This window comes from Cydia fagiglandana, chromosome 15 (assembly GCF_963556715.1).
Source record: "Cydia fagiglandana chromosome 15, ilCydFagi1.1, whole genome shotgun sequence".
Lineage (NCBI taxonomy): Eukaryota > Metazoa > Arthropoda > Insecta > Lepidoptera > Tortricidae > Cydia > Cydia fagiglandana.
Window position 1 is genome coordinate 9,046,746 of NC_085946.1, and position 26,652 is coordinate 9,073,397.

At 39.3% G+C, this 26,652-nt stretch overlaps 1 protein-coding gene across 1 annotated transcript in view; it reads right to left on the reverse strand.

Moving 5' to 3' along the window:
- LOC134671335 (alpha-actinin, sarcomeric) overlaps window positions 1-26,652 on the reverse strand; it is a 59,568-nt gene that overhangs the window by 16,478 nt on the left and 16,438 nt on the right. Inside the window, exons 2-12 of the mRNA XM_063529162.1 lie at window positions 13,353-13,557; window positions 10,848-10,978; window positions 9,724-9,958; window positions 8,909-8,994; window positions 7,098-7,175; window positions 6,249-6,341; window positions 5,551-5,654; window positions 4,776-4,902; window positions 3,906-4,053; window positions 1,888-2,038; window positions 1,077-1,262 (exon numbers count right to left, since the gene is read on the reverse strand). Of these exons, the coding sequence (XP_063385232.1) occupies window positions 1,077-1,262; window positions 1,888-2,038; window positions 3,906-4,053; window positions 4,776-4,902; window positions 5,551-5,654; window positions 6,249-6,341; window positions 7,098-7,175; window positions 8,909-8,994; window positions 9,724-9,958; window positions 10,848-10,978; window positions 13,353-13,557 (1,544 nt within the window). The remainder of the gene's footprint in view (window positions 1-1,076; window positions 1,263-1,887; window positions 2,039-3,905; window positions 4,054-4,775; window positions 4,903-5,550; window positions 5,655-6,248; window positions 6,342-7,097; window positions 7,176-8,908; window positions 8,995-9,723; window positions 9,959-10,847; window positions 10,979-13,352; window positions 13,558-26,652) is intronic.

Consider the following 26,652-nt stretch of genomic DNA (forward strand, 5'->3'; position numbering starts at 1 on the left):
CCAGCACGCGCTCGGCGTCGTCCAGCGCCTGGCGCCGGCGCTGCGTGAGCGCGCCCAGGCGGTCCCACTGCGAGCAGAGGTGGCACCTCGTGGTACTGCAGGGTGCTGCAGGTACAACGTTATAAACTCACCAGTTGTTGAAGGGCGCGGCGCGCTTGGCGAACTCTAGATGCAGCAGGTCGATCTGCTCCAGCACGCGCTCGGCGTCGTCCAGCGCCTGGCGCCGGCGCTGCGTGAGCGCGCCCAGGCGGTCCCACTGCGAGCAGAGGTGGCACCTCGTGGTACTGCAGGGTGCTGCAGGTACAACGTTATAAACTCACCAGTTGTTGAAGGGCGCGGCGCGCTTGGCGAACTCTAGATGCAGCAGGTCGATCTGCTCCAGCACGCGCTCGGCGTCGTCCAGCGCCTGGCGCCGGCGCTGCGTGAGCGCGCCCAGGCGGTCCCACTGCGAGCAGAGGTGGCACCTCGTGGTACTGCAGGGTGCTGCAGGTACAACGTTATAAACTCACCAGTTGTTGAAGGGCGCGGCGCGCTTGGCGAACTCTAGATGCAGCAGGTCGATCTGCTCCAGCACGCGCTCGGCGTCGTCCAGCGCCTGGCGCCGGCGCTGCGTGAGCGCGCCCAGGCGGTCCCACTGCGAGCAGAGGTGGCACCTCGTGGTACTGCAGGGTGCTGCAGGTACAACGTTATAAACTCACCAGTTGTTGAAGGGCGCGGCGCGCTTGGCGAACTCTAGATGCAGCAGGTCGATCTGCTCCAGCACGCGCTCGGCGTCGTCCAGCGCCTGGCGCCGGCGCTGCGTGAGCGCGCCCAGGCGGTCCCACTGCGAGCAGAGGTGGCACCTCGTGGTACTGCAGGGTGCTGCAGGTACAACGTTATAAACTCACCAGTTGTTGAAGGGCGCGGCGCGCTTGGCGAACTCTAGATGCAGCAGGTCGATCTGCTCCAGCACGCGCTCGGCGTCGTCCAGCGCCTGGCGCCGGCGCTGCGTGAGCGCGCCCAGGCGGTCCCACTGCGAGCAGAGGTGGCACCTCGTGGTACTGCAGGGTGCTGCAGGTACAACGTTATAAACTCACCAGTTGTTGAAGGGCGCGGCGCGCTTGGCGAACTCTAGATGCAGCAGGTCGATCTGCTCCAGCACGCGCTCGGCGTCGTCCAGCGCCTGGCGCCGGCGCTGCGTGAGCGCGCCCAGGCGGTCCCACTGCGAGCAGATGCGCTGGCAGCGCGCGTTCACCGCGCCCACCTCGTGGTACTCCAGGGTGCTGCAAGTAAACAATATTGTTAGATACTGCAAAAAGGAGGAGTTTTTACGCGAAAGGGAGTTAACCTCTAACCACCCACACGTCAAAACTTGCCGAGACAAGCGAGAGATCGCAATTCAAAATAAAGATTTAAAATACAATAGAATAGTTAGTAGACTTTTAGAGTCTCTTTTCTTGAGTTTTTCGTGTTATCTATAAATGAAGGATCGCTATAATACAATTATTTGCTTGAAGATAGTTCAAAATCACTGGCAAGAATGGCAATGTAAAAGACCTGTCCTTTTGATCGCCACAGACGGCAATTGACGTCAACACAAAATCGTGACAACGATGCCAAAGACGGCATTTGACGTCGATCGTTTTTTGATGAAAATCTACTGAAAAACACGCCACTTTTAGGTTGGCATTATTTGTTCACAAAACTAAATTTTACCCCCGTGGCGTCAGTGGCACGGCAAATGGATGCGCCGATTGACGTTCAAAAAGTTGACATACTAATTTGCGCCCTAACACGATAATCATAAGGTTTTTATTTATACGAGTTCCCGGTTTTTGGTAAATGAAGTTGCTAAAGGTGACACACGAATTTAAACCTTAAATATAACACAATAAGGTTGTTATTTACTTGAGTTCCTGAGCAATGGCGGCGATCTGCTCGACGCGGTCTTGGTGCGCGGCGAGGTCGGACTCGAAGGCCTCGTGCTTCTTCTTGAGAGCCTTGATGTCCTGAAGCTTGCACTGCCTGAAGTCCTGGGACTGCAGCATCTCCTCCTTGCCTGGAACAGAGATGGTACTTTAAAGGTCATCTCAGCCATACTTAAGACGTCCACTGCTGAACATAGGCCTCCCCTTTAGCCATAAGACGTCCACTGCTGAACATAGGCCTCCCCCTTAACTTTAAAGGTAACTTTAAATAAATGAATGTTACCCATCAAGGTAGATAATGATAATAATTAAGATAAACAGAAAAGCAAATCGCTGCAGTTATGATTTCTATAAAACCAATACCTAAATTTGTAACAACATTTCTATTCTGCGTCTATAAATCTACTACTACCTACCTACCTACCTTCGCCACTGCCGACTCGATAACATCCTTTATATTATGATTTATTTTCCAACGATATCTATTTGTTAATGCAGGTAAGTATCTGACACATCATGGTATCGTAACTAATAGTAAAATAATGCTCAGGTAGATTTCTGTCAATATCGGGTAGGTAAGCTATTCAGTGTAATTTTTCCTTAAATATTTTGTCCCGATAGTTAAAACTAAAGGAAAACTACATTCGCGCGTTCCCATAATTAAAAGAAAATTTGTTTAGAAAATACATCGATTCATTCGTTATGATCCAATTACTCAACTTTCATTATAATTAAAAAGCTTCCTAAGTATAAGAAAATGTTAACAGGCGACCGTTTGATGATCTACATACTAATTGAACGTGTGGCCTAGTTGGCCGCCGCTCTGAGATGGTTAAACTAGAATGCGAACAATAATACGGCTGCTTGCAACATCAAATGGAAACAATTTTATTGTCATGTCATGTCTTTAGCGATTTTGACAGCTTGTTCTAATTTCAGGAGATATTTCGCTGGTCCAATATTTCACTTTTATCGAACTGAAATATGAACATTGTCATAGTGACATTAAGTCAAATTTCAACTATTTTGAAAATATAACATAGAGTCAGATCAAGAAAAGTCTGCAGCGGATTTGATAGCTCACGCAGTGCAAGTATTATTTTAAACGTCAAACTTCTATGAAACTATGACGTACAAATAACACTGGCACTGCGAGGGCTATCAAAATCGCTGCAGACTTTTCGTGGCTTTATTTTAGTACCCTGTAATATTGGGCCACGATTTGTGAAAACGAGTTAAAGGGCATGTGTATAAAGAGATATGTTATACACGAGTATACCATGTCTTTTTACTCTATAAAGCTAGTATAGAACAGCTTTTAACATTTTGGCATTTACGTTTTTTTTATGTTTATTTGTGTGATGACACAAATATTTGTTCTTGAGTCATGGTTGTTTTCTATGTTTAAGTATTTATAACATGAGGAAACCGAATAATTTTAACCACGCATTTCTGAGGTCAAAAGAAGTAAAAAATGTAATATGAGTTTAGGTCAATTTCGCCAAAAAAAAAATTTTTTTTTGTTTTGTTTTTTCAATTTTTTGAATGTATTTCTACATAAAAAATAAATGTTATTGGTAAACTTGTCACTTAAAATTGATTTTTACACTTTTTTTCGTAGAACCTACTTTTTGCAAAGTGTTACTTGTCACTTTTTGACATCTATCAATAAGGATATTTAAACTACGTCCCATAGCAGCAACATCACCATCAAAAAGGCCTTTTAGACTATGTAACAATAAAAAGTTGTTGAAACTAGGCGAATTTCAAAAAAGTTTATAGGACATTTTTGTCTCTAAATATGATCAGGAATACGCTGTTAAAATTATTCGGTTTACTCATGTTACACCGTGTACATTATATATCGTTGTCTATTTGTCTAAGTACTCACAACACAAGCCTTCATGAGCTTACCGTGGGGTAAGCCCCACCTACATGCCCACCATTCGGCGTCGGTGGTTTCGTGTAAAAATGTCTTATAATATTTATTTATATTACCTCTGGTCCAGTCCTCGTGGATGTCGGCTTTGTGCTTGAACTTCTGCGCCAGGTACTCGAGCCGCTCGAGCCGCATCATCTCGCTCAGCAGCCACTCCTCGAACGCCTTCTCGGCGATCTCCAGCCCCTTCCACGCTCCGGCGATGTCCTGTTAGTTCAATTTATATTAGGAGATTTTTGAAGTGAAAACTTCTTTAGCGGCGCTGTGCACTTTTTGTGATGGGGAAAAAATGTTAAACTCGCGACAGGTCACGTGACCGACAGATTCGACAGATTGAAAATTCGTAAGACGGACACGTGACCTGATCGAAAAACTGTTACTATGTCATTGAGTTTTCACTTCTGCCGGCACTCCCGGAGTGCAACCCGTTGTTTTTTTTTATAGAAGGGCTTTCTCATCTCCCCTTCCTTATTATTGAAGGGCTTTCTCATCTCCCCTTCCTTTTCCAAGGAAAACCTTTTCATTGAATAAAATACGGGTCTAAATCAACTCAGTTTGAGGCCGCCTCTGCGTCGACTTTTCAGCGTCAAACGGTGGGCGCGACACACACGTTAAATGATTAGAAATTTATGTTTATGGCGGCACTTCCAAGCTCTGTCTATCAGTGCAGACTTAGCTTAGACGGATTCTAGTATTCTAAACAACTGACCATCGAACAATTGACCATCGGATGTCATGCAAATCGGCTCGTCTCTTATACCCCGGCCACATACTCGACAAGTGACATGGGAAGTAGCGAGGGAAGTAGGCAGAGACGGAGTGTGGCCGCACTATACGTCATGTCTCTCAACTTCCGAGCAGCATCGCGGCACCACAATGAGCATAATGGCCGAGGTATTACAATTTAACAATAAATATAGAGTACTCACGGAAACCATCTTGCCCTCAGTGGGCATGTAGGCGGGGCGGTTGCTGAGGCGCAGTTTGGTCTGCAGCGTGTTGAAGTTGGTCTCGAGCTTGGCCTTCTGCTCGACGCGGGGCGGCTTGTGCTTACGTCTGGAAAGGGAAAATGTACGTTTGAAACTAGACTGTATTTGTAAAGCGTTAAAGACTAATTTAGCAGTGCAGACATAATTAGTGTTCAGTTAAAAATATAAGATTTTAACGCAATGTTAAAGAAATAAGCTGGATCGCATGCAAACGGCAGTAGACACTGATAATGCAGGGTCAAAATCACGAAAAAAATACTACACGCGTCAAGGTGCAAATTGTGCTGCACGATAATTGAACAGCAATCTCCTGTTCAATATGTAAAATTGCAGATTTTTGAGCCTTATGTAATTCTACATTAAGTTCACATTTCTTCAATTTTGTGTCTCGAGTTGTCAACTTCTTCCCACTGTGTACCGATTTAATCCTTTGAACGCCATGCCTATCGTGCGCTGCGCGTCATTGTAAATCTCGTCCGGTGGCGGATTTGCAGTGTTGGCCCCAGGCCCTGGAGTAACTACAAGCCGCCCCTTTCTCAGCTCCCATCTATAAGCTGCGGCCTTGCTGCCGTCCCTAATATCTTGCCGCTCTAGGCCCGGGCCGACTGGGCTTTAGGGATAATCCGCCACTGACCTTGGCGGAATGCACGAAGGTTGACATTCGCGCGTCAGTTGGCATCAGTTGTCAGTTGATACTAAAGATGGTATAGCTAACCTGTAAGTACGGTAGTCCTCTAGTTTCTTCTGGCAGCCGGCGAGAGAGTTGTCCGTCTGGCGGCTGTTCAGCCACGGCATGGTGCGACGGATCCAATCCAGAAGCTGCGGATTTAAAATATAATATTATATGATGTGTGTAACTAAAAAAACCGGGCAAGTGCGAGTCGGACTCGCGCACGAAGGGTTCCGTACCATAATGCAAAAAAAGGCAAAAAAAAGGTCACCCATCCAAGTACTGACCCCGCCCGACGTTCCTTAACTTCGGTCAAAAATCACATTTATTGTATAGGAGTCCCACTTAAATCTTTATTTTATTCTGTTTTTAGTATTTGTTGTTATAGCGGCAACAGAAATACATCATCTGTGAAAATTTCAACTGTCTAGCTATCACGGTTCGTGAGATACAGCCTGGTGACAGACGGACGGACAGCAGTCTTAGTAATAGGGTCCCGTTTTACCCTTTGGATACGGAACCCTAAAAATACATATAAAAGTAACCCAATGGACTGGTATAAATTTTATTCCAGTTAAACCTATAAACAAGGGTGGATACAAGAAACATATCTACGGGTTCATTCGAGATAGTTTCCATACGTTTGTTTCATCTTTTTTATATTTTCCTAGGACGTCTTTTTGATATTAGACCCAAACGAGTCGATTTTTTAATTCTTAATAAAATGGTTAAGGCATACTTACATCACTGGCGAGACGTTCGTACTCTTCCATCAGGCGTTCGTTCTCCTGGTTGACTTTGAGAACCTTGCAGATGCGGTTCGCGGCCGTTTCAGCCTGCATTGAAAACAAATCATTAATATCGAATCCTATTAGTATGAAGCTGTTATAAAGCTGTTATGAACAACAAACAACAAAACATGAAAATATGGATGAGGGTTATAAAAAAACAATTTTAATAAATTCGTGATCTGCGAGTATAAATATCTTTGAAATATTCATTAAAATCACACAACTCAGCGACAATTCGGCCGTCACAAAATAAAACAGCGTATATGTAGGTATGGAGACAGATACACAAAAAAAAATTCATCATACATTAGGTCACAAGGACGATTTTTCACTTTTAGCAAAATTGGACCACGACTTTTCGGTCTTAGACAGTTCAGCTATTTTTTTAATTCAAAGGAAGTAGACATGACTCACTTGCAAGTATGACCACGAATTTCCAGTTTAAGGGCTGATTTAGACGGCGCGTGAACTCGCATGCGATTTTAGTCACATTGCGGACTGTTGGTTACGTCCAATTCAACCGTCCGATAAAAAGCCGCAATGTAATGGAACACGCATGTGAGTTCTCGCATCGTCTAAATGAGCCCTATAAGGGCCCCCCCAAATCTAGCGTCTTTCGAGCGTCGGCGTCTGTCGGCGTCTGGTCAGCGCTATGGAAAATGACGTCACTGCGCAGTTGCGTCGACGCTGCGTCGACGTTGCGTCGAGCAGCGGCCATAGAATTGTAGACGCCGACGCTCGAAAGACGCCAGATGTGGGGTGGGCCTAAGGAGTCAATAAAAACAAATGAATGAGACAAACCTTCTGCGCGCCAGAGAAGCAATGGTAGTAGGAGGATACGTAGGTCATGACCGCGCGCTCGTCCGGCATGGCGGTGTTCTGCAGATCTGGCGAGCGGCACGCGCGCGACAAGGGTTAGTTCCATGCGTAGCGAATGTCATTAGCACTTTAACTGCTTTGAAATAACGGCTGGAATGCCTTGGCTGGATGTGCGATTGTGGACTTTGAAGCGTAAACATTTTTGTCAAGCATTTAGCGGAATTTTTTTGTATATTTTTAGCGAGTTTTCGGCTATTGATTTATGACATTATGAATTTGTTGATTTAGTGAAACTTTCGATACTACTGTATCTACTTTACGATGCTTGCAATCGAGTGCCTACAGATATTTATGGGGCTAACATAAATACTGTACATGTAAGCAACATGTTTAAAGTCTGTGCGGAAAGAGAAGCGTCGTGAAATGTATGGGATCAAATACATTCTATGATTCTTCCATATCCACACAGACTCTAACTGACCAATACCATTTTTATAAGTAGCAAAAGTGTTCACAAAGTCGACAAGTTCATAAATTTCATAATATAAATCTGAACAGGCATAGGCATATTTAAAGCAGTTAAAGTGTGCCAATGCTCATGTTTTAACAGGCCGCGTCTATTCAGCCGACGAAACAAAAGCATTAGCAAAGTTATTAACAAAGCTCAGTCATTATTACACATAACACGATATTCAACATCAATCGCTAGTTCATTGTTGGAACAGGGTAAACAAAGGATTGTTTTTTTTATTTGTTTTAGATAAGGAAAGTCGTGTCAACTAGTTGTAAACCCTTCCTGTTAAGTCATTACTAGATAACTGCTGTTCTAGTTTCCGCACAGATTTACAACGTTTGTTGATACTGACCTTCCTTTGTGTTTATATTAACGATCCTAGCTTCAAAATATTGGAATTTGGAATTGGAAGAGTAAAATTAATTATGCGCTATAGATTTCTTATTCCATATTCATTATCGAAGTAATTTATATCAAATTATTTTTGTAGTTCATCTAAAAAGGGACCATAGAGAGCGATCGGAATTAGTTCATTAATATCCAATACAAACTCTAAAAACTATATATTATCTTTAATTACACATTGTCATCGAATTAAGTAGCCTTAGGACATCTCTAAACCGCAAAAGGTCCCTAAAAGACGGTAATGAGTCACAGTTTAGAGAAACCCCGTTCACTTTCCTAAATCGGCTGCTAACTGTTCCAAACGAAGAGCGGGTGATTCATGCTATAAATGACACACAAAGGCGTTAAGGGCTCAAACGTATCCTTACCACAAGTTTACCGCAGCCGTATTCACAAACTCAATAGCTGTGTTTTATATTAAAGGAAAAAATGGAAAAATTTACGCTTCCGGCAGGACTCCGGTGCCGTTAAAAAGATGTAATTGTCTTTCGGTAGATGTCGCTATACGCCACCCCAAAAGGCGTGTTTACATAAAGAAAGGAATGGAAAGATTTGCGATGTCCTGGTAGGCTTCCGTAGTTCAATTGGTTAAGAGCAACACACGGATTGTGGAGGATGCGGGTTCAAGTCCTGCCGGAAGCGTAAATTTTTCCATTTTTTCCTTTAATATAAAATTTGGAATATCGCTCGCAGACGTATCTGCTTGTTAAAACAAGACCGAAGTGATCCCATAAGTGTTCCGTAAACAAAATTTTGTACGGAACACTAAAAATTGATTCAATAGCTGTGTATCTCCTTGCACTGTGTAAGCTAGCGAATACGGCCGTAGTCATCTCATGGTAAGGTGGCTGGGGAAGGTTCGGCCATGTTATACCTGCTGCGCGCCTTGGAAGGCGTGGTAGTAACATGACACATAGGTCATTATGGCGCGCTCGTCCGGCTTTGGTGTGTTAATAAGGTCTGTAATGTCCAATTTAAGTTAATTGTCTGTCGAATTGAATGTCTGCAATGGCCTTTTTGCCTAAAGGATTGTATTTTACAAACAGCTTAAGACGGCTTAACTTTTTTTGTGTTCCAACAAAAACAACTACGTATTATAATCAGTGTATGTAGTTCAATATCGGGACGCGGGACCGACTTATTGCACAACAGTTTAAAATAATTGCGAGTAGAACTAACTCCCTAAAAAAAATCTCCGATGAGATAATCAATTATGGCCGATTAAAAATAATACTTATGGTAAAAGAAAGAGGGCCAATAGGCATAAGTGCGGACATTTATATGTTTTCTTTATCAGGAAAACCAAATTAACATGTCAACTTTAAAAGGCCATAAGTTAAAATGGAAGAAACTGCGTCGCAGCAGACTTACACAGAGATAGCGTTGATATATTTATTCCTTTAGATTGTACCGGCCAATTGTGTTGCCTTTGATATCGTCGTTTAGTACCCATAACACAAGCCTTATTGAGCTTACTGTGGGACTAGGTGGATCTGTGTAAAATTGTCCTATAAAATTTATATCCGCTAGCCGCCCAGATGCCTATAAAAAGGTCTCACGTTCCATTCTAAATTGAATCTTTATTTTGACAAATCAAAATTGCATTTGTATTGGCAAGTTTTGATGTCCGGGCGGCTACAGGATATTTATAATCAGTGGGACAGTACAGGTTAATAACTATTAACTCACCATCAGGGTCCAACATGCGCGGGATGTCGAGGTACTTCTCGGCGACATCGAACGCCGTATTGAGGTTCTCTAGCGGGTTGTCCTTCGACAGCTTGCTGTAGTCGATCAGGTCGGGCCTGTGCCTGTGGATGAGCGCGCAGAACGCCAGCCCGTCCTTGAAGGACAGGTGGAAGTTTTGCACGTTCACGTTCTTGTACGGAGCTGTCTTGCGTTGGCACCATAGGAGGAGACCTTCCTGTAAGTCGGAAATGGGTTTGCTGTTGAGTACTAGTGATATAATCAAAGGGTTGAGTGGCGGAAAGGAGGGTAGGTTTTTGCCCAGCAGAGGGACACAAACTAGGCTATAGTTCGTTTTTTTAAGCATTAGAAATAAGGTAATAGGAGATTGTTACCAAGGGTGGAAAGTGATCCATTTCACCCGAGATATTTTGGCGCTCGAACGAAGAGAGAGCGCCAATAGTTCGAGGGTGAGATGGTTACTTTAACCCGAGTTAAACACTCTACTTTTCATTTCGACTATGCGGAAAGTCAAACACAAGAAATGTATGTTGATTATTGGTAATATTATCATTACATTACATTCATTCATTCAGTTTCACTTTTTTTAAGGCGCGTATACATTGAGGCCGTTTCAGATACATCTCAATTTAAGATCGGATTGTCTATGGTTTTCGATTTTTTTTCGATAAAAATATTAACGGCGCCAATTTCAGTCATGCGGATGCTAATATGAGAGCTTTTAACTGAATACTATGCTGTTGTTCGAAGTAAAAATTAAAAAAAAAAATCGTTTCCACCCTAGGGTGGGAAATTAAATTTTCCACCCGATTATCAGCCTATGAAAGGTGAACTTTCCGAACATGTAACAATTATGAATCTAATACGATCACGAAGTAATAGTTATTGATTTTTAGAAAGCGTTTTTCAATTAAAAGACATGTCAAGATCGCTTACCTTCTTTCAAGTTCTTTCTAATGATAAAAAAAACGAACTATAGCTAAAAAAATGTAGAAAGTACTGTCTGAAATCTCTTTCTTATTAGAAAATACAAAGAGGCGGCTGCATTAAATTATAGATGGGATAAATATTCAATAGTACCTATGGTATGATAATCAATGACGTACCTTGGCGGTCATTTCTTCGACTGAGATGTCCTGGATGGCGAATCGCAAGATAATGGTCCAGATCATACCCAGCGTCATCTTCAAGTTGCCATCGACGATTTCTTCGGCGCCGATTGACACCAACTTTACGCCTGAAATGTTAAAAGGGGATATTTGACCAAAGTTCACAACGCAGATATTTTGAGTTTTGTCTTGAAATTAATCCTTTTAGGTTCGTAATAAAAAACGTTTATAATAAATTATCATTAAATCAATGATTTTACGTTTAATCACCTAGGGACAAAATTTACGTCGTTTGATTAAGACCACCTGCCGTAATTCCGAAATAATTGCAATATACATGGTGAAACATCTCATAGAGAGAGACGGAAAATGTAATCTTAATTAAAATTTGAGTTATAAGTTATTTACAGGAGCAAATTGTAATTATAGTAACAGCACCAGTCATGGGACATTTAAGAGGAAATTTGGAGTATTTATGATATTTCCCGTATACATGTAAATGGTCTACCGCTTAGCGTGTTAAAAGATGAAAGTCCTATCCGTCTTTCATGTTTTAGGCGTGTTGTATGAAAGATACTGCAATTAGTTTCCACATATTTAACAAATTAAAACTATGCTTTTTTTCTCCAGTCATGGACACCAAAGCTCCAGTAATGGGCCCCCGGTAATGGACGTGGATCCAGTAATGGGCCCCCTAATGGACATTGCTCTATCAGTATAAAATATTGAAATGGGGAATAAGTAACGACAAAAAAATCCATTTTTGGTATAAGCTTTTATCGCTGAATGTATTTTTCTTTCCACAGCCAATTATTATTGTATTAAATCCATCGAGACAATTCTAATATACCCAAACACAATTAGTTAGGGTTTATTGCAATAAAGTTCCCATGGCCACCTCCTGTCTCCATCATCAGATTAGGTCCATGTTATCATAATATTGCATTATCATCCGATTTGCATACTTAATTACGTACTTACACAAAATTTCAACTGAATCGGAAATCGAAAAGTGGCTCAAATTCAGCTACCAAGATTGGACCCACACTAACTAACAGGGCAAGTTAAATAAAAGTTTGGAAAAACGATATTAATTTATCCGAAGTCCGAGAATACCTCCTGATTGACATATTTCGTAACTACATTTTACTTCTGTATTGTTTAAACATGAAATTATGGCATGGCAAGCATCATTCTGTCAATTGTCCCATCATAGGAGGTACGCAGTTTTACAGCTCCTATAATGGGCTTGGGCCAAATACCACTATTTTTTTACATCTGTGGAGTCACAACATAGTGTTTTGTATACTCTCATGGTAAATTCAATTAACAAAACACATTCTAATTTTCATCAAGTATTAATTAATTGAAATTTAATAAATTAACTCACCTCTCTTACCGAAGTTGTTAAGAATTCGTAGTGGTATTTTTTTTCAGTGACACGACAACTTTTGGGTTGACGCCAATTTCTTAAAAAGCAACCAAATTTAATGAAACTTCAAACTGAGACAGCTCTAGGACTCTTATTTATGATAATATACAGCCAGTGTTTATAAACTACTTTTAGATACTTATTTTAGAGGAATTATGTTTTTTTGTCCCATTACTGGTTCCACGCCCATTATAGGGTATACTACTATATCTATCTTTATTTCAGTTAATTTTGTTTATTTTCCTGTTAACCCATTAAAATCCAACATGGTAGCGATGTCTTATTACAGCTAAAGGTACGAAGCATCAAATGAAGCATTTTTCTTGGAATATACTTTAGTTGTTGTTTTATTTGTTTTGTAAAATAGTGTTTAAATTAGTCACTTACAATAAACGTTATTAAGTACTGTGAGGTCAAACAGGTTCATATGTAATGGATGTTTTAACGTAAATTAAAAGAAATACTGCTATTTCCGTAGATATGTATAGGTATTTAGCACGGAACGATGTACTTATTTATTTATCCCTAGATTGGTTTTGAGCTTGCAGTCCAGCAAGAATTAGCTTTAATTAGGTACTCTAGCAGGTAGCTGCCATCGACTCCTTTTTTGCAGGACTAAATACGTACCAGATTAGTGGGTATACCACTTGATATTTTATTCTAGAACCATCGTCCATACTGTTAACTGACAATTCGTAAACCTTATTCCAAGGACATAAGGTCCACCGATGGTGAATTAAGAGTGTTGTTGTTCGCACCGCAATTTGGACGCACCAAATTGCGGTGCGTCGAGCGCGCACATAGCGCGGTGGCACCGAATAAGTAATATAGTATTATGGCGGCGGATTTGGGCATTTAGTAAGTAAACTAGCGACCCGCCCCGGCTTCGCACGGGTTGATACATTAAACAGCTAAACCTTCCTCAAGAATCACTATTGACAGGTGAAAACTGCATGAAAATCCGTTCAGTACTTTTCGAGTTTTTCGCGGACATACAAACACAAACAGACAGACGCGGCGCGGGACCTTGCTTTATAAGGTGTACTGATAGCAAAGGAAATCCAAAGTACCTTTGGAAGCGATGAAGTCCAACGCCTTATTGACATTGGCGATCTTGTGGAACCTCATCTTGCCGCGGTCCGGCTTGGGCAGGGTCTCGCCGGAGATCACCTCGAGCAGCAGCATCAGCTTCAAGCCGTTGCGAAAGTCGTCCTCGATGTTCTCGATGCCGGTGCCGGCTTTGCGGAGGTGGCTGTTGCACCATGCTGTGAAGGTCTGGAAGAAAAAAGGTTATGTTAACCTCTTGTGTTTTTGCATTATTTTAGTACGGTTTTCTGCCCTATACTGCACAACCGAGGATTGAACTCTCTGATTTTTGACCCCCACACATTATGAAAGTTGTTAATAAGATTTTAAAAATATGAAAAGTAAATATATCCAACCAGACTTTTCAAGATTCATACGTCAGTAGGTAACGTCAGTATAGCAAAGACTAGTAGGTATAATATATCGTCAGTGGGGAGACACTCCTGACTTCGGTCGAACTCGGCTCCGTTCGGCTCAGCATTGCTCCGAGCAATTATTAGGGTTGGCACCACTTGACTTCCTTGTGCGTGCACGACCACAGATAAGATAATTACTTGAATTTTGACAACCCTAAATAGCCGAAAGGGATAGTGCTATATATTAGAAAGGGATAGCATGATTCGACCCTGAATCGCTGTCAAACTTCTGGTTTGTAGGAAGTGCCCTTTCTGTACGGTAGTACTATTATTTCTTCTGTGATATCGTCAGTAGTCGTCTATTCTCTCTAGTCTCGCAGACGGACTTTGACTTATCTGAGGTGAGTTTAAAAGTATTTATAATTTTTAGGCAAAGGAAGCAAACTTTGCGCTTCCCCAGAGATCCCTCTCAAGCCTGCTAAGTACAGGGTGAGGCAGCTAAAAGTGATGGCAGCGGGCGCTGTGTCATCAATGTGAACTTTTGTGGGTCACTGACGCAGTCGTGCTCATAGGAGTCATATAGTATCTTACTGTTGGTACAAGATTTAATTAAACAAATAATTATGTTACTTTCTCAAGTGTAATAAATCGACAAACTTAATTTGTTTTGATAAAAATTAATACATTTATATCGGACAGAGATTTTCATTTGAGCTATCGACTTTAAAGAATAAAAAGTTAACTTTAACTATCCGAGAAATATGATTCATCAGGGAGGGGTGCTTTAGGGGATTCCCAAAAAGCATGCTCAACCACATTGCCTTCAATTCTGTGAAAAAGGCGGGACAATTGTCACAACTACAAATACAGCTGACACCAATAACAAACACAAATAATTATACAACTAGCCAAACAATGAATGGAAGCACATTCTGTTTGTTTACACCGCCGTTATCGCGAGGTGCCCCGAGGAATGCCATCTCGGCAGCTCATCACGCTCTTATCAGATGTTATCACCGTTATCTCGGCTAACGTGAGCTTTAATCGGTTCTAATCACCCGTAATGTTATAATTCCGCGTGCATGTTTCTTTTACGTAGCCTCAGATGAGAAAGAGAGGAAATTTAATACATTTTTGGATAAATATTTCATTTTAAATACCTACAAACTTTAACGGTCGACTGTGCGGACTATAGGGATTCTTTCATAAAAAAAGATTTGATCCAAATCAAACCAGACCAAACTGAGTGACGGGTTTACTTGGTTTATTGCACCTTCCATCTTTATCTTCGCACCAGCTTGATGGTACCAAAATTTAGCATTCTTGTAAGTAATCTCCGGGTTACATATGTAGATTATATAGTTAGCAACTAGCAGTTCATTCGGAAACCGAAACAGCCTTAAACCTTGTTTGCTTTGAGAATGGATTTAAACAAACACGCATACTACAAAAATGCAAATTTATATACATACAGGCTAGTAAAAATATTATGAACAGTCAAAAAACTAGTAGTTTCTCATCCCTGCATAATTATTTTTATGCACAGATGTTAACCTAATAAAATAGTTCATTGACTGTACCTACGTATCTCATTTCAGTTCAGATTATTATTATTGCACGGCTGGTATGCATTTAAAACAACTAAAATGGTCGTCAAAGGCTATTAAAATTTTATTGGTAATTAATTTTTGATTACGTCAATTAATTGTGAGTTAATTGATCTCATCTTGCTGTTCGTTCTTACATTATTCAGGGAAATTGTATTTAGTTATATTAATTAAATAGTTATTATATTAGGGGTCATTATAATAATTCAATTCAATTCAATTCAATATCTTTAATGTCAAAAACACATGTCAGCCCAATATTCTGAGTTGTCCGTTTTGTCGTTGTTGCTAAGCGGAAAGTATTATGTAGCTGCCTCTATTATGTATAATTAGAATTAGACAAGAAAATACCTACATCAAAAATTCTTGAGAGAACATGAACAACAAATGTTGTGGAGATATGAAATGATACAAAAATAAATTGTTTAGAGTCTTGGGAAGGTCGTAACAATATGACATAATAGATGTATGTGTAAAATAATATAAATGCAGGGATTAACTGAATGGAATTCAAGGATCAGTTAGGTGTTTTTAATAATATTGTCGCAATATCCTGTTATTTATTATTAACCACGATATTGAGGAAAATCTTTTTTAGCGCACGTCTCATCGTCATATCATACCGTAGGCAAATATCTACCTACTAATAATATTTATTAAGTACCTACCTATATTGCTAGAACTACCTATATTGGAGAAGCCTATTGCAACGTTTCCGTCGAAGCCACGATCCTCAGCAGTGAGGGAACGACTTAAGGAGGAGGAGGACCTATATTGCTGATGTTAAAACTATAAATACAATAAAATAAAATGTTACCAACGAAGACAAGTAATATCTACCTACCTATATTTCGCGTATATATTTTTACTCGGAATTCATACAGCGGAACCAATTACTTACACTCGGAATTATTCCTAAAACCTATGGGCTTTAGAAAACAAATGAAGGACACACAAGGGGCGTTAATCAATACTGCAGAGTTCAAATTCTTAACGCTTACATCAAGCATAGGATCACTTTAAAAGAGATCTCTGAATGCGCCTATTTATTCTACCTTAAAGTCACTCTTACGCTGGTTTAGATGTACACGAAGGGTTGTTAATAACAACACAGTTGCATCAGGTAGGGGCGAGGGTCCGACCCCTGTCTCTCCTAATTTCGCGTGCCATTCAAAATGACCCGAGAGCACCGCATCGTTGAGGACATACGACTGTTTCTATATGCGAAATTTGATTGCGATTACAAGCGCACGAATACTTCGTTATGTCTACATCCGTCAGACTAATACGTATTAAAAGTACCAAAAGTATAAATAGGTATGTAGCTTAGATTTTTTTTTTCTTCCTGGCGTTGTCCCGGCATTTTGCCACGGCTCATGGGAGCCTGGGGTCCGCTTGACAACTAATCCCATGATTTGACGTAGGCATTAGTTTTTACGAAAGCGACTGCCATCTGACCTTCCAACCCAGAGGGGAAACTAGGCCTTATTGGGATTAGTCCGGTTTCCTCACGATGTTTTCCTTCACCGAAAAGCGACTGGCAAATATCAAATGATATTTCGTACATAAATTCCGAAAAACTCATTGGTACGAGCCGGGGTTTGAACCCGCGACCTCCGGATTGAAAGTCGCACGCTCTTACCGCTAGGCAACCAGCGCTTCGTTGTAGCTTAGTATGTAGCTTAGATTAAATATAGATAAATTATGATATCACATTATGCCATCTCATTTGTGGATTTTAGACGTAAGAAAGTTTCCCGATGATCTATTCCCGATACAATTCAATGTTGTGTTTTATAGAAAGTCCTACAAAATTTAACTTACGTTACAATTGTACCTTGTAATTGTATTGTACCTTACAATTGTATTGTAATTGTAAAAACATTTTTCTAGATCTACTTACTTCTAAGAAGATTATTGCGTGTTCGTAAAAAAATGCTGTGAATTGAATTGATCTCGAAAGGATTCCATCGACGATTGCAGTAATCAGTCATCAACTCATCATCTGACATCAGACGGCATTTAAGTTCATCAAAAGAAGTTATGCTAATGATGTCATTAGGTACGAATACAATGCTTGCAATCAAGTAAGCCTTAAATATTTATCGTGTATTTAGCAAGCAATATTTGGTCGTCTACTACTAAATAAAAAAGAAGTGTCCTAATAGGAAATTACTAACTATAAAACCTGTTGTTACCTCTATTGTCTTTATTTATGTTACTGTACATTTATTGAAAACTACGAGTATGTGAGGGTGTGCAATAAAGAGTATTTGTATAGTATACAGTGTGGAAAGATAAGTTGGGTCCTGGAGGGATACTACCTTAAATCTTTAAGCTGGCTCATTTTACTTAAAGGAGACATTCCTTTATTTTCTCTCTTCAGTCGTTCCCTCATTCCTGAGGATCGTGATCACTATGTTTCACATCCTTGATCAGCTGTCTCCATCGGTCTCGATCCCTTGTTGCCCTCACTGCTTGATGGAATTTGCTTGAGGAAGTGGCTTCTCTAACTTGGTCTGTCCACCTGGTTGGCGAGCGACCGCGACCTCTCTTGCCTTCCACTCCGCCAATCACGACCAGTTTCTCGAGACTCTCAGCACCTCTTCGCATTACATGGCCAAAGTATGCCAGCAACCGATGTCGGCAGATGGTGGTCAAACGTGTTTTGATGCCCAGTTGGGAAAGAATAGACGCATTTGTGCGCTTGGCCGTCCACGGTATCCTAAGCATTCGCCTCCAGCACCACATTTCGAATGCGTCGATTCTTTGTCTCTCTCTTGCCAGTATTGTCCATGTCTCTACTCCGTACATGAAGATGGGAAAGACCAAGGCTCTGACCAGGCGGGTTATTTTAAAAAAGAAATAAAACTGCATTCAAAGATTTTCAGGCCCGGGACTCGAACCGACTAAAAATTACAAAAAATAAAATCTCGCAATTTTATTCTACTAGTCGATACAGTTAATGTTAATCATAACATTTCTCCAAGAAAAATTAGGTCTTACACTCGTCTGTCGTACAAAATATCCATAAAATCTAATATTTAGTACTCAAGATTTCTTTAGACAAGCCAAATTGAAGAAAAAAAAAAGCTTTTAATGTAGTTTTGTTTCTTTTTAAAAATAAAGGAATGTCTCCTTTAAGTAAAATGAGCCAGCTCAAGGATTTAAGGTAGTTTCCCTCCAGGGCCGACTTATCTTTCCACACTGTATACTTATAGGCAGTTAAGACCTTTTATGTACCTTTCAGTAATTGCAAAATGGCCGGCTACTATACTGTGTGTGTGTAGGTACGTAAACGCGATTTGTTCCGGAGATGGTCCCAAGGCCGGTTCTGATCAATTGAATTCAGAGCAATAGACGGGTGTGCGTGATCGGGTCGCGTTGTGTTGACGACACAAAGGTGCTAACAATGACTGGTCAAGTGTGAAACTACGTGAAACGAGGGTTCTGTAGGAAAGAGTGGCGTTTTAAGTAATTTTGTCTGTTGGGTAGTGGATAGGTTAGGTAAGAATAGTTCTGTTGTAACTTTTCGTCAGTTTACAATAAAAAATAAGGGGTAATCCAAAAATTATTCCTAGACTTAAGAGAGCCTACAGAAAATTTACCAATTAAATAGTTAATTTTCCATGGCGGCCAGTCTAAAAGTGGGAGAATAAATATGATTTTTCTTTTCAGCTTCTACTGTTAATAGACCGATTTCTAAAACACCATCATCATCATCATTTATTTAAGAGTTAGACTCTTGTCGGTGGAGCCATTTCCATGTATGTCGGTCCTTTGCCTTCTCCTTGACTGCCTGATACGACATGACGTTGAGCTTTTCCTTTACTTGATCTATGTACGTTCTCCTTGGTCTCCCCCTCTGTCGTGTTGCCTCAGCTTTCCCTTCAATTATATTTTTGATAAATTCGTCGTGTCGTAGCAGGTGTCCAAGCATCTTTCCTCTTCTGTTTTCTATGGTTCTCAACAAACTCCTCTTCTCTCTTACCATGCGTAAAACCTCTTCGTTTGTTTTCTTTTCCGTCCAACTGATCTTTGCCATTCGACGCCACTCATCTAGGATACAAGTGCATAATTGTTTCCCGGTATGCCTTTAAAGTGCATTAGAACTGTAACGGCAACATAAATCAGGCTGTTGTCGATAATTAGCCGCCCACGGAACGGAATTGAGTCATGTTACATGTTGAACAAAGACAAATAACCAACACCTGGTTTAGAACACACATAGATTTCGCGGCTAATTGAAACATTCAATACAAAAAGTTACGATATTCAATAAGATACCTTCAGGGTTACTATAATGGAATGTTGAATCGTTCGCAAAAAAAATCTACCTGGAACATTAATTTACACTGCGATGCTGTTCGTTAGATTTTCAATTCTAATACCATCGCATAGGCTTGGTTTTCTGTTAAAAGAGGTTATTTAGAATGCAACAAGTTGATAGATGACGGTGCGATTGCTGAGGATAGCAAAAATGCATGCACTGCGGAACGTCGAAGAATATATTCGTCGTAAGATTGGTTCTAATTGAGCAATAACCGACCTTCAGTCCTTAGCAGAAGGGTTATGACGAACGCTAATCATGGCTTTGCACCTTATGATTCACCATGCACGGTCACTTGGCAAGAGATATTAAATAAAAATAAAATACCTATATTACATGACATAGTCGTACGCATACGTTGCACATGCATCATCCGATTAACGGGCCGCCGGACCAGTCACGATATTTGAGAAAACTGACGGAATTTTAGGTTAAAGCAATACGTTGCGGTCTGAACGAGAAAGCTGGGAATAAAAAAAAGGTCGCGATGAATACGGATGTTATTTATGACGTGAATCCGAAATGCTGATTTACAACATTATAAAACGCAATCGTAAACAAAGCAGTAAATCGAGTGCAGCGTAGCATTTTATTGTTGTCCAGGTTGACAAGCATTAAAGTAGCGTTGGAATAGTTCTGAAATACCGGAGTCGTAGAAACATCCAGTGGCCTCGCGAATGGGAGATGTCCCTGAGACAAAACACGGCGTGACCCAGAATGTGAAAATAATCCAGCATCACCTTGCAACGCGCACCACGGCCAGCGCTAATCTAAAATAAGGCACGCAGGTGTAGACAGGCGAATGCGGCTTAGAATAAGAAACATACAACTGGACTGTGGACATGTTGTCAACAGCGAACAATGAAAGGTTGATGCTAAATAACAGAGCAAAATATGACAGGGCCTAGCCGTGTGATTCTAGGTCGGGCTTTGATTGTTTAAATAGACAAATGGCATTGCTTTCTTTTCACTTATCTAGCCGGGAACAATCGAAGACCTATTAATCAGCGAGTGAAACTCGTATTAAACGCGTCGTCAATGTGACGTCGATCATCAAATTGCCATACGTCCGTCACAATTGCTTATTATTGAGCCGAATGAGATCGAGTAACCGGGTGTACTTGTAAAGATCGTAACACACTACCGGATTCGCAACATGTCCGTTTTATGACACATGGAAAACGTAAAATAACACCAGTGGCTGCAGTACGATTCATTTTATTACCAAAAATAAAGAGTCTAGTAGTATTTGCAGAAGTAGTTAATTGAAACGATTTTGTTACGGTTGATGTGATGTCGATAAAACATCACGGTTTTCAAGGTTATGAATGTTATGATAAGAGTCTAATTCAATAAACAGTGTAGGTACCTATAGAAATTCATAGTGGAGAATAAGTAGGAACCGTTTAACATCTGTGACAAAATATGTATCAAGAATAGCTCGCCAGGCTCGTGACATTGGCAATACGTCCCGAGCGGAACAAATTAGTAGGTGTTAGTTGTAACATAGTTACACGCCATGCATTCAACTGTTTTTTACACACACCCAACCCACACGAGCTTGTACATCTTGATCTTATCTCAGGAACATGATCTATAGTCGATCGATAGTGCATTTTTCGTCGATCGATAAAGATCGCCCTTACGCAATGTTAAATTTATCTTCACCAAACATGTTCCAACGATGTCATAACAACGAAAGTCATTAAATTTAACTATCGCGTCGTGAAACTAAACCAACCTTAGCTACAACACGCAGTTTGTTAAAACACTGGTGCACTATAATGGCCTTTATTTGTCTCGACTGAGTAACAGCCTGTCATAAGCGTTATGATTTATGCAGCATTTATTTATGCGAGGTGCCAAGTGCAATAGTGCCAGGTAAAGTTGTTTGGCAACATTTGGCTGCACCCATAATCGGAGAAGAAATATGCATACATGGGTGATACATTAATTCATTAAATTTTAATTGCTGCATATCTCATAAAATTAATGAAACGAAAGCGAATGCAGAGAATTCGATTCGTTAGCAATTTCCGATCACCTATTAGAAAGGCAAGTGTGAAATGTGTAATTTGAGCTTTAATATCAACTGCCAAAACTTTGATGGCCATTTTGAATGAGCGTTATGGTTAAGTCTTATGAATGACTAGCGACTCGCCTCGGCTTCGCACGGGTTAGCAAATTATAGACGTAAACCTACCCCAAGAATCACTCTATTTCATTATTTTATTTTACAATTATATTTATTGATAGGTGAACACCGCATGAAAATCCGTTCAGTAGTTTAAGTTTATCGCGAACAAACAGTCAAACAGACAGACGCGGAGGGGGACTTTGTTTTATAAGTTATAAGGTGTAGTGATTTAGGAGAAAAACATACTGTGCGATATGTTGCGACATTTCACAACTTCAAACGTTAATGTGATGCCGATAGGACCGGTTAGCTGAGTTTCCTAAATCGTTTGATCATGTCCTGTTTGAATAATCTCGATAATCGAGTAAAAGTGAAAACGATTACGCAACAGCAAAACCGAGAGTAAATAAATAAGTCTAATTAAGTAGGCACTTCGTAAGGTCGTTCAATTTCGCTTAATTTGACCTGTCAAATAAATCACAGGGAAAGCAATCGCTTTTTCGACTAACGTTTTAATTGTCACTATTAATCATAAGGCCGAAAAATAACAAAACAACTTAATTAGTTAATTTAGTCGCTGGGTTTAAAGTGTAATACGAAAATATGATATATTATTTAATATGTATTTATGCTTATTTGTTTGAATGTTACATTTGTTGTGTTATTGAGAGCCAAAGTAATATTTCAATTAGGCATATATGTCACCGTAAAATTGTAAACACTCGTCTGATAATCCCGCTAGTTAAATTATAAACTAATCTAACCTACGTTAGATTATAAACTAACGGGTGCACAATCTAACGGTGTCATATATATAGTATACGTAATATAATTTTAATTGTAGCTGAGTATTTGAGTAACCGACAATGAGACTTGCATGAGTAGGTAGGTACAGACAGCTCTGTAGTCGACGTCGCAGGTTGCATTTGCTTGCAGAAACATATGAGTTTACAGCCTTTAACACAATCAAATTAAATGAAGAATGTATGAATGCATATTTCCACATATATGGATGGGCGTGTATTTAAACATCACACGATTCAATTGACACAGATCGACAGTAGCGAGAGAAAGACCAAAGACAATCGATGATTATTTTGATGGATGATGACGGCTTCCGTGGGCGACGAACGGTGCGTGTGTCATTAGCACACATTAGGCATTGCTGCGCATGGTTAAGGAACGCGTCATTTGGGCACTAAATACTGATTAGCGGTATTTATGTTGATTCATGGATTGCATCTGGCTTTGGTTTATAATTAGAGTATATAAATAGATAACTATTTTGGGTAGAACTTCTGGACGCTGCCCCAAACTAAGCTTTAAGTAGAGGCAGAGCGTTAAGTAGGTACATATACTTGTATGACATGTCAGGGTAATATGGCCTGCTTTTTCGGGAGTGTCAGCAGAAAGGTGCTTCGTTACCGTAAAGTTGGTAATTGCAGTGTAGAATCTAGTTCTATGGACGCCATTCAGTAACTCTAACCTCAACGGACATTCAAGACATTTTTGTTTGAAATGTTGATCATTTCAATAAATAAAGAAACGGTCCGGCGCGTGGCCGGTCTATTTATCAACTACTTTTAAAGAAAATTTTATAATTAAGTATATTTTCTGAATTATATTCGTAAACGTCAAGGGGCCCACTGATTTACAGTCCGCCGGACGGTATCGGCCTGTCAGTTGTTCGGGAGCGGAACTGTCAAAATTTTGTTCTAACTGACAGGCCGATACCGTCCGGCGGACTGTTAATCAATACGCAAAGTCGCATAAACAAAAGCTTGCATCTTGTTCTATCACTATTGTACGTGCTAGTAAATTTCAGAATTGTATTGCTACTACAACCTATTTACAAGCACTTACATAAATCAATGAAGTATTCGTTGTTGTGATATCCTGTACGAGTTGTGCTAGTAAATGTCACAATTATATTCCTACTGCAACCTATTTACAAGCACTTGCATACTCTCAATTAACGAATATGTATTTACGACTATCGACAATCGTATATCTATTACATTAATAGACATTGATATCAGCACTGTATGACATACCAATTAGTAGCAATTTTGGCAAGATGATATTGATAACAAATCAATCAATGCAAATTATAAAATGGACCTTACGGTACATTAAAAAGGTTGATTTTAATGCAATCGCCTTAATGTTGTACGAGGTATTTGAGTGGGTGCGGAATTATTACACCTGCGAAGGTAGATATCGGTCATCGCCTACAGATGGATATAGAATTATTACCCGTTATTCGACTTACATTTCATGGTATAATTTATGTATAAACATTGACACGCCTCTATTAGTCAATACCATAAATAAATTACGAATTCTCTAAATCAATTGTTTTTAAAAGCGCCCATATATTATATAATCTATAAGATAGTGTTCTTTGCATAGCGAAGGTGTTTTGTGTTGAATCTGAATATTGCACTGGGAAAAGTGTATTCTAGAAACTATCTATATAGATATAGTTAACTGTCAATGACAACCAATAAGTATTATGCACTCACTGTTAATCCAGCTTCGAACCATGATCATTTGATCAAACTGTGCCAATACCTGTAAATAAAAAGAAAAATAAATAAGTGCGACATACAAATAAGGTTATCGACGCTATTGGTACAAGCTAAATAAAGTGTAGGTTTATGCACACTGCACAGCATCAATCATGTGTTTATGAATTTAATAACATTGCTTTTAGAAGTGCACTTACATAAAATCGCTATAAAACTTTTTATATTAAATGCATGTTTATGTACATTTTTATGTTATTTTCCCCAACCAGTAGGCAATGAACCTCAGAGTAAAAACTGATAGTGTTGTTATAATAACAAAACTTCCGTGATACATAGACGTATTAACCCTTTTCCAGGCACAGTGCACCTAGCGACCACATAAGCGCCAATAAGATTTCAACCTTAGGAGTCCGATTTAAGGTTCATATTCGATTGGACTTTCGGGTAAAGTAACTTATCATTAAATGTATAGTTTGGTGCGACCTGGAAAAGGGTTAAATACTTAATTATGTATATTAATTTTTTTTACAATATATTATATTACATATGATTGTGTTGTGACTTATGATAATTTACAAATATTTATTTCAGTACTTCGTAAGGTTAATGGTATATACAATCATACAAAACATAACTTTTAAATATATGTAAAATGAATTAAAAAACTATAATATAATATCATTAACATTTACAGCAGGATAAAAAAAAACTATAAAACAAATCACATATTATTGATGATACTTAATGATTTACAAAGGATTTTAATGCATTTTTCAATTTCAATTCCAAAGTTGTTGAAGCCTACTTTAACTAACATAGGAATGTTAAACAAATATTAAAAAAAAACTTATCAAGGTACTTACCTAGTTACATTAAAAAGCAACTCAATTCGTCGCGGCAATTAATTTTAAAATAGATATTAGCGGCATGTTACGGCGATAAAATAATGACGCCCCTCTTGAAATATCGGTGATCGTCATGGGAAAAGATATTCGAATAAATACGCAAGTTTGTACACGGATCGCGTAGGCGAGGACGTAAATCCGAGTCCGAGATATTTTTATCCTACTATTCTTAAAAACATACATTTAATCTAACCATAACAAACAAAAAAGCTAGATTACTGGATGGCTATCATCGATCAAAGTTTATTTAGTGATCATAACATAATAAGTAGTAACTATATAAAGCAATCGATTGTCCAAAAACTTTAATTTGAAACGATTAAGTACCATGTAATTTACTCACCCATAAATGATTATCAGAATAATGACGGTTACGTATGAATTTATAGCCTAAAACTCTGTCGGTAAGTTAGTCCACGCAATAATATGTTTGCAAGTAAAAAATGAGCTAGTCAAGTGAACTGTTATTTGGAAATAAGTACCTACTCACAATGTTTGATTTCATCAGAGTTAAATAAGTACCTATGTTCTGACACGAGGGTAATTAAATTAATAAGTCTTATATTTGTATCAAAGATTCTATTTTTTTGCAGTTAGGTACAGATAACTGTAAAGATATGGGTGTAGACAACTTTCTCAAAAACATGTCCGATAGCACTTAATTCGCTGACATAGGTACGACCTATGGGTCATATTTTTGAGATGATTTGTGCACCCACATTTTTACATTTTGTAAATGTAAAAATAACAATAGTATGCTGCAATCTGTTTTCGATGGGTAAACGCGTTGTTTCCTTTTGTACTAAACCTAAAATACGATCGTCCCTAAATTTAAAATAGCCGCAGTAAACCCAGTTATCCGCGGATCATGCTACTATAAATACATATAAGAGAGTACGAGCAAGACTTTCGCAAGTAGGAGCCCGGCATCATTCCGAACTGCCTGTACTTACACTTCCTTATGTAAATAATGATGTAAGATTGGCTATGTTGGCAAAATAAAACAAACATTCCGTCGTTAATATTAGAAACACTGACGAATACCGCACCTGCTGAGAATTTGGTACCTAATTTGAGTACGATTCGGGTTAGTAAGTTCGGTAATAATTTAAAAGACATATCTTGAGTGTAAAAGCATAATGTAACTATTTAAGAAGAGATTTATACACGTGCTTATGAAATACCCATGTGTTATAGTTATAACGGTTATAATTCGGTATATTAACTACAGGTACCTATTTGCTCTATAAGCAAATATATAGGTAAATAGTAAATAGGTAAGTATACCTTTATTATTAGTGTAGTAATTGGTTATTTAATAGTCTTGGAATTATCCAAGCATGTCAAAAATAAACAAAATCGCTCAAGAGGAAATAACACTCTTGTAGAAGTTCTTGCGATTTTCAACGAGAACTTAT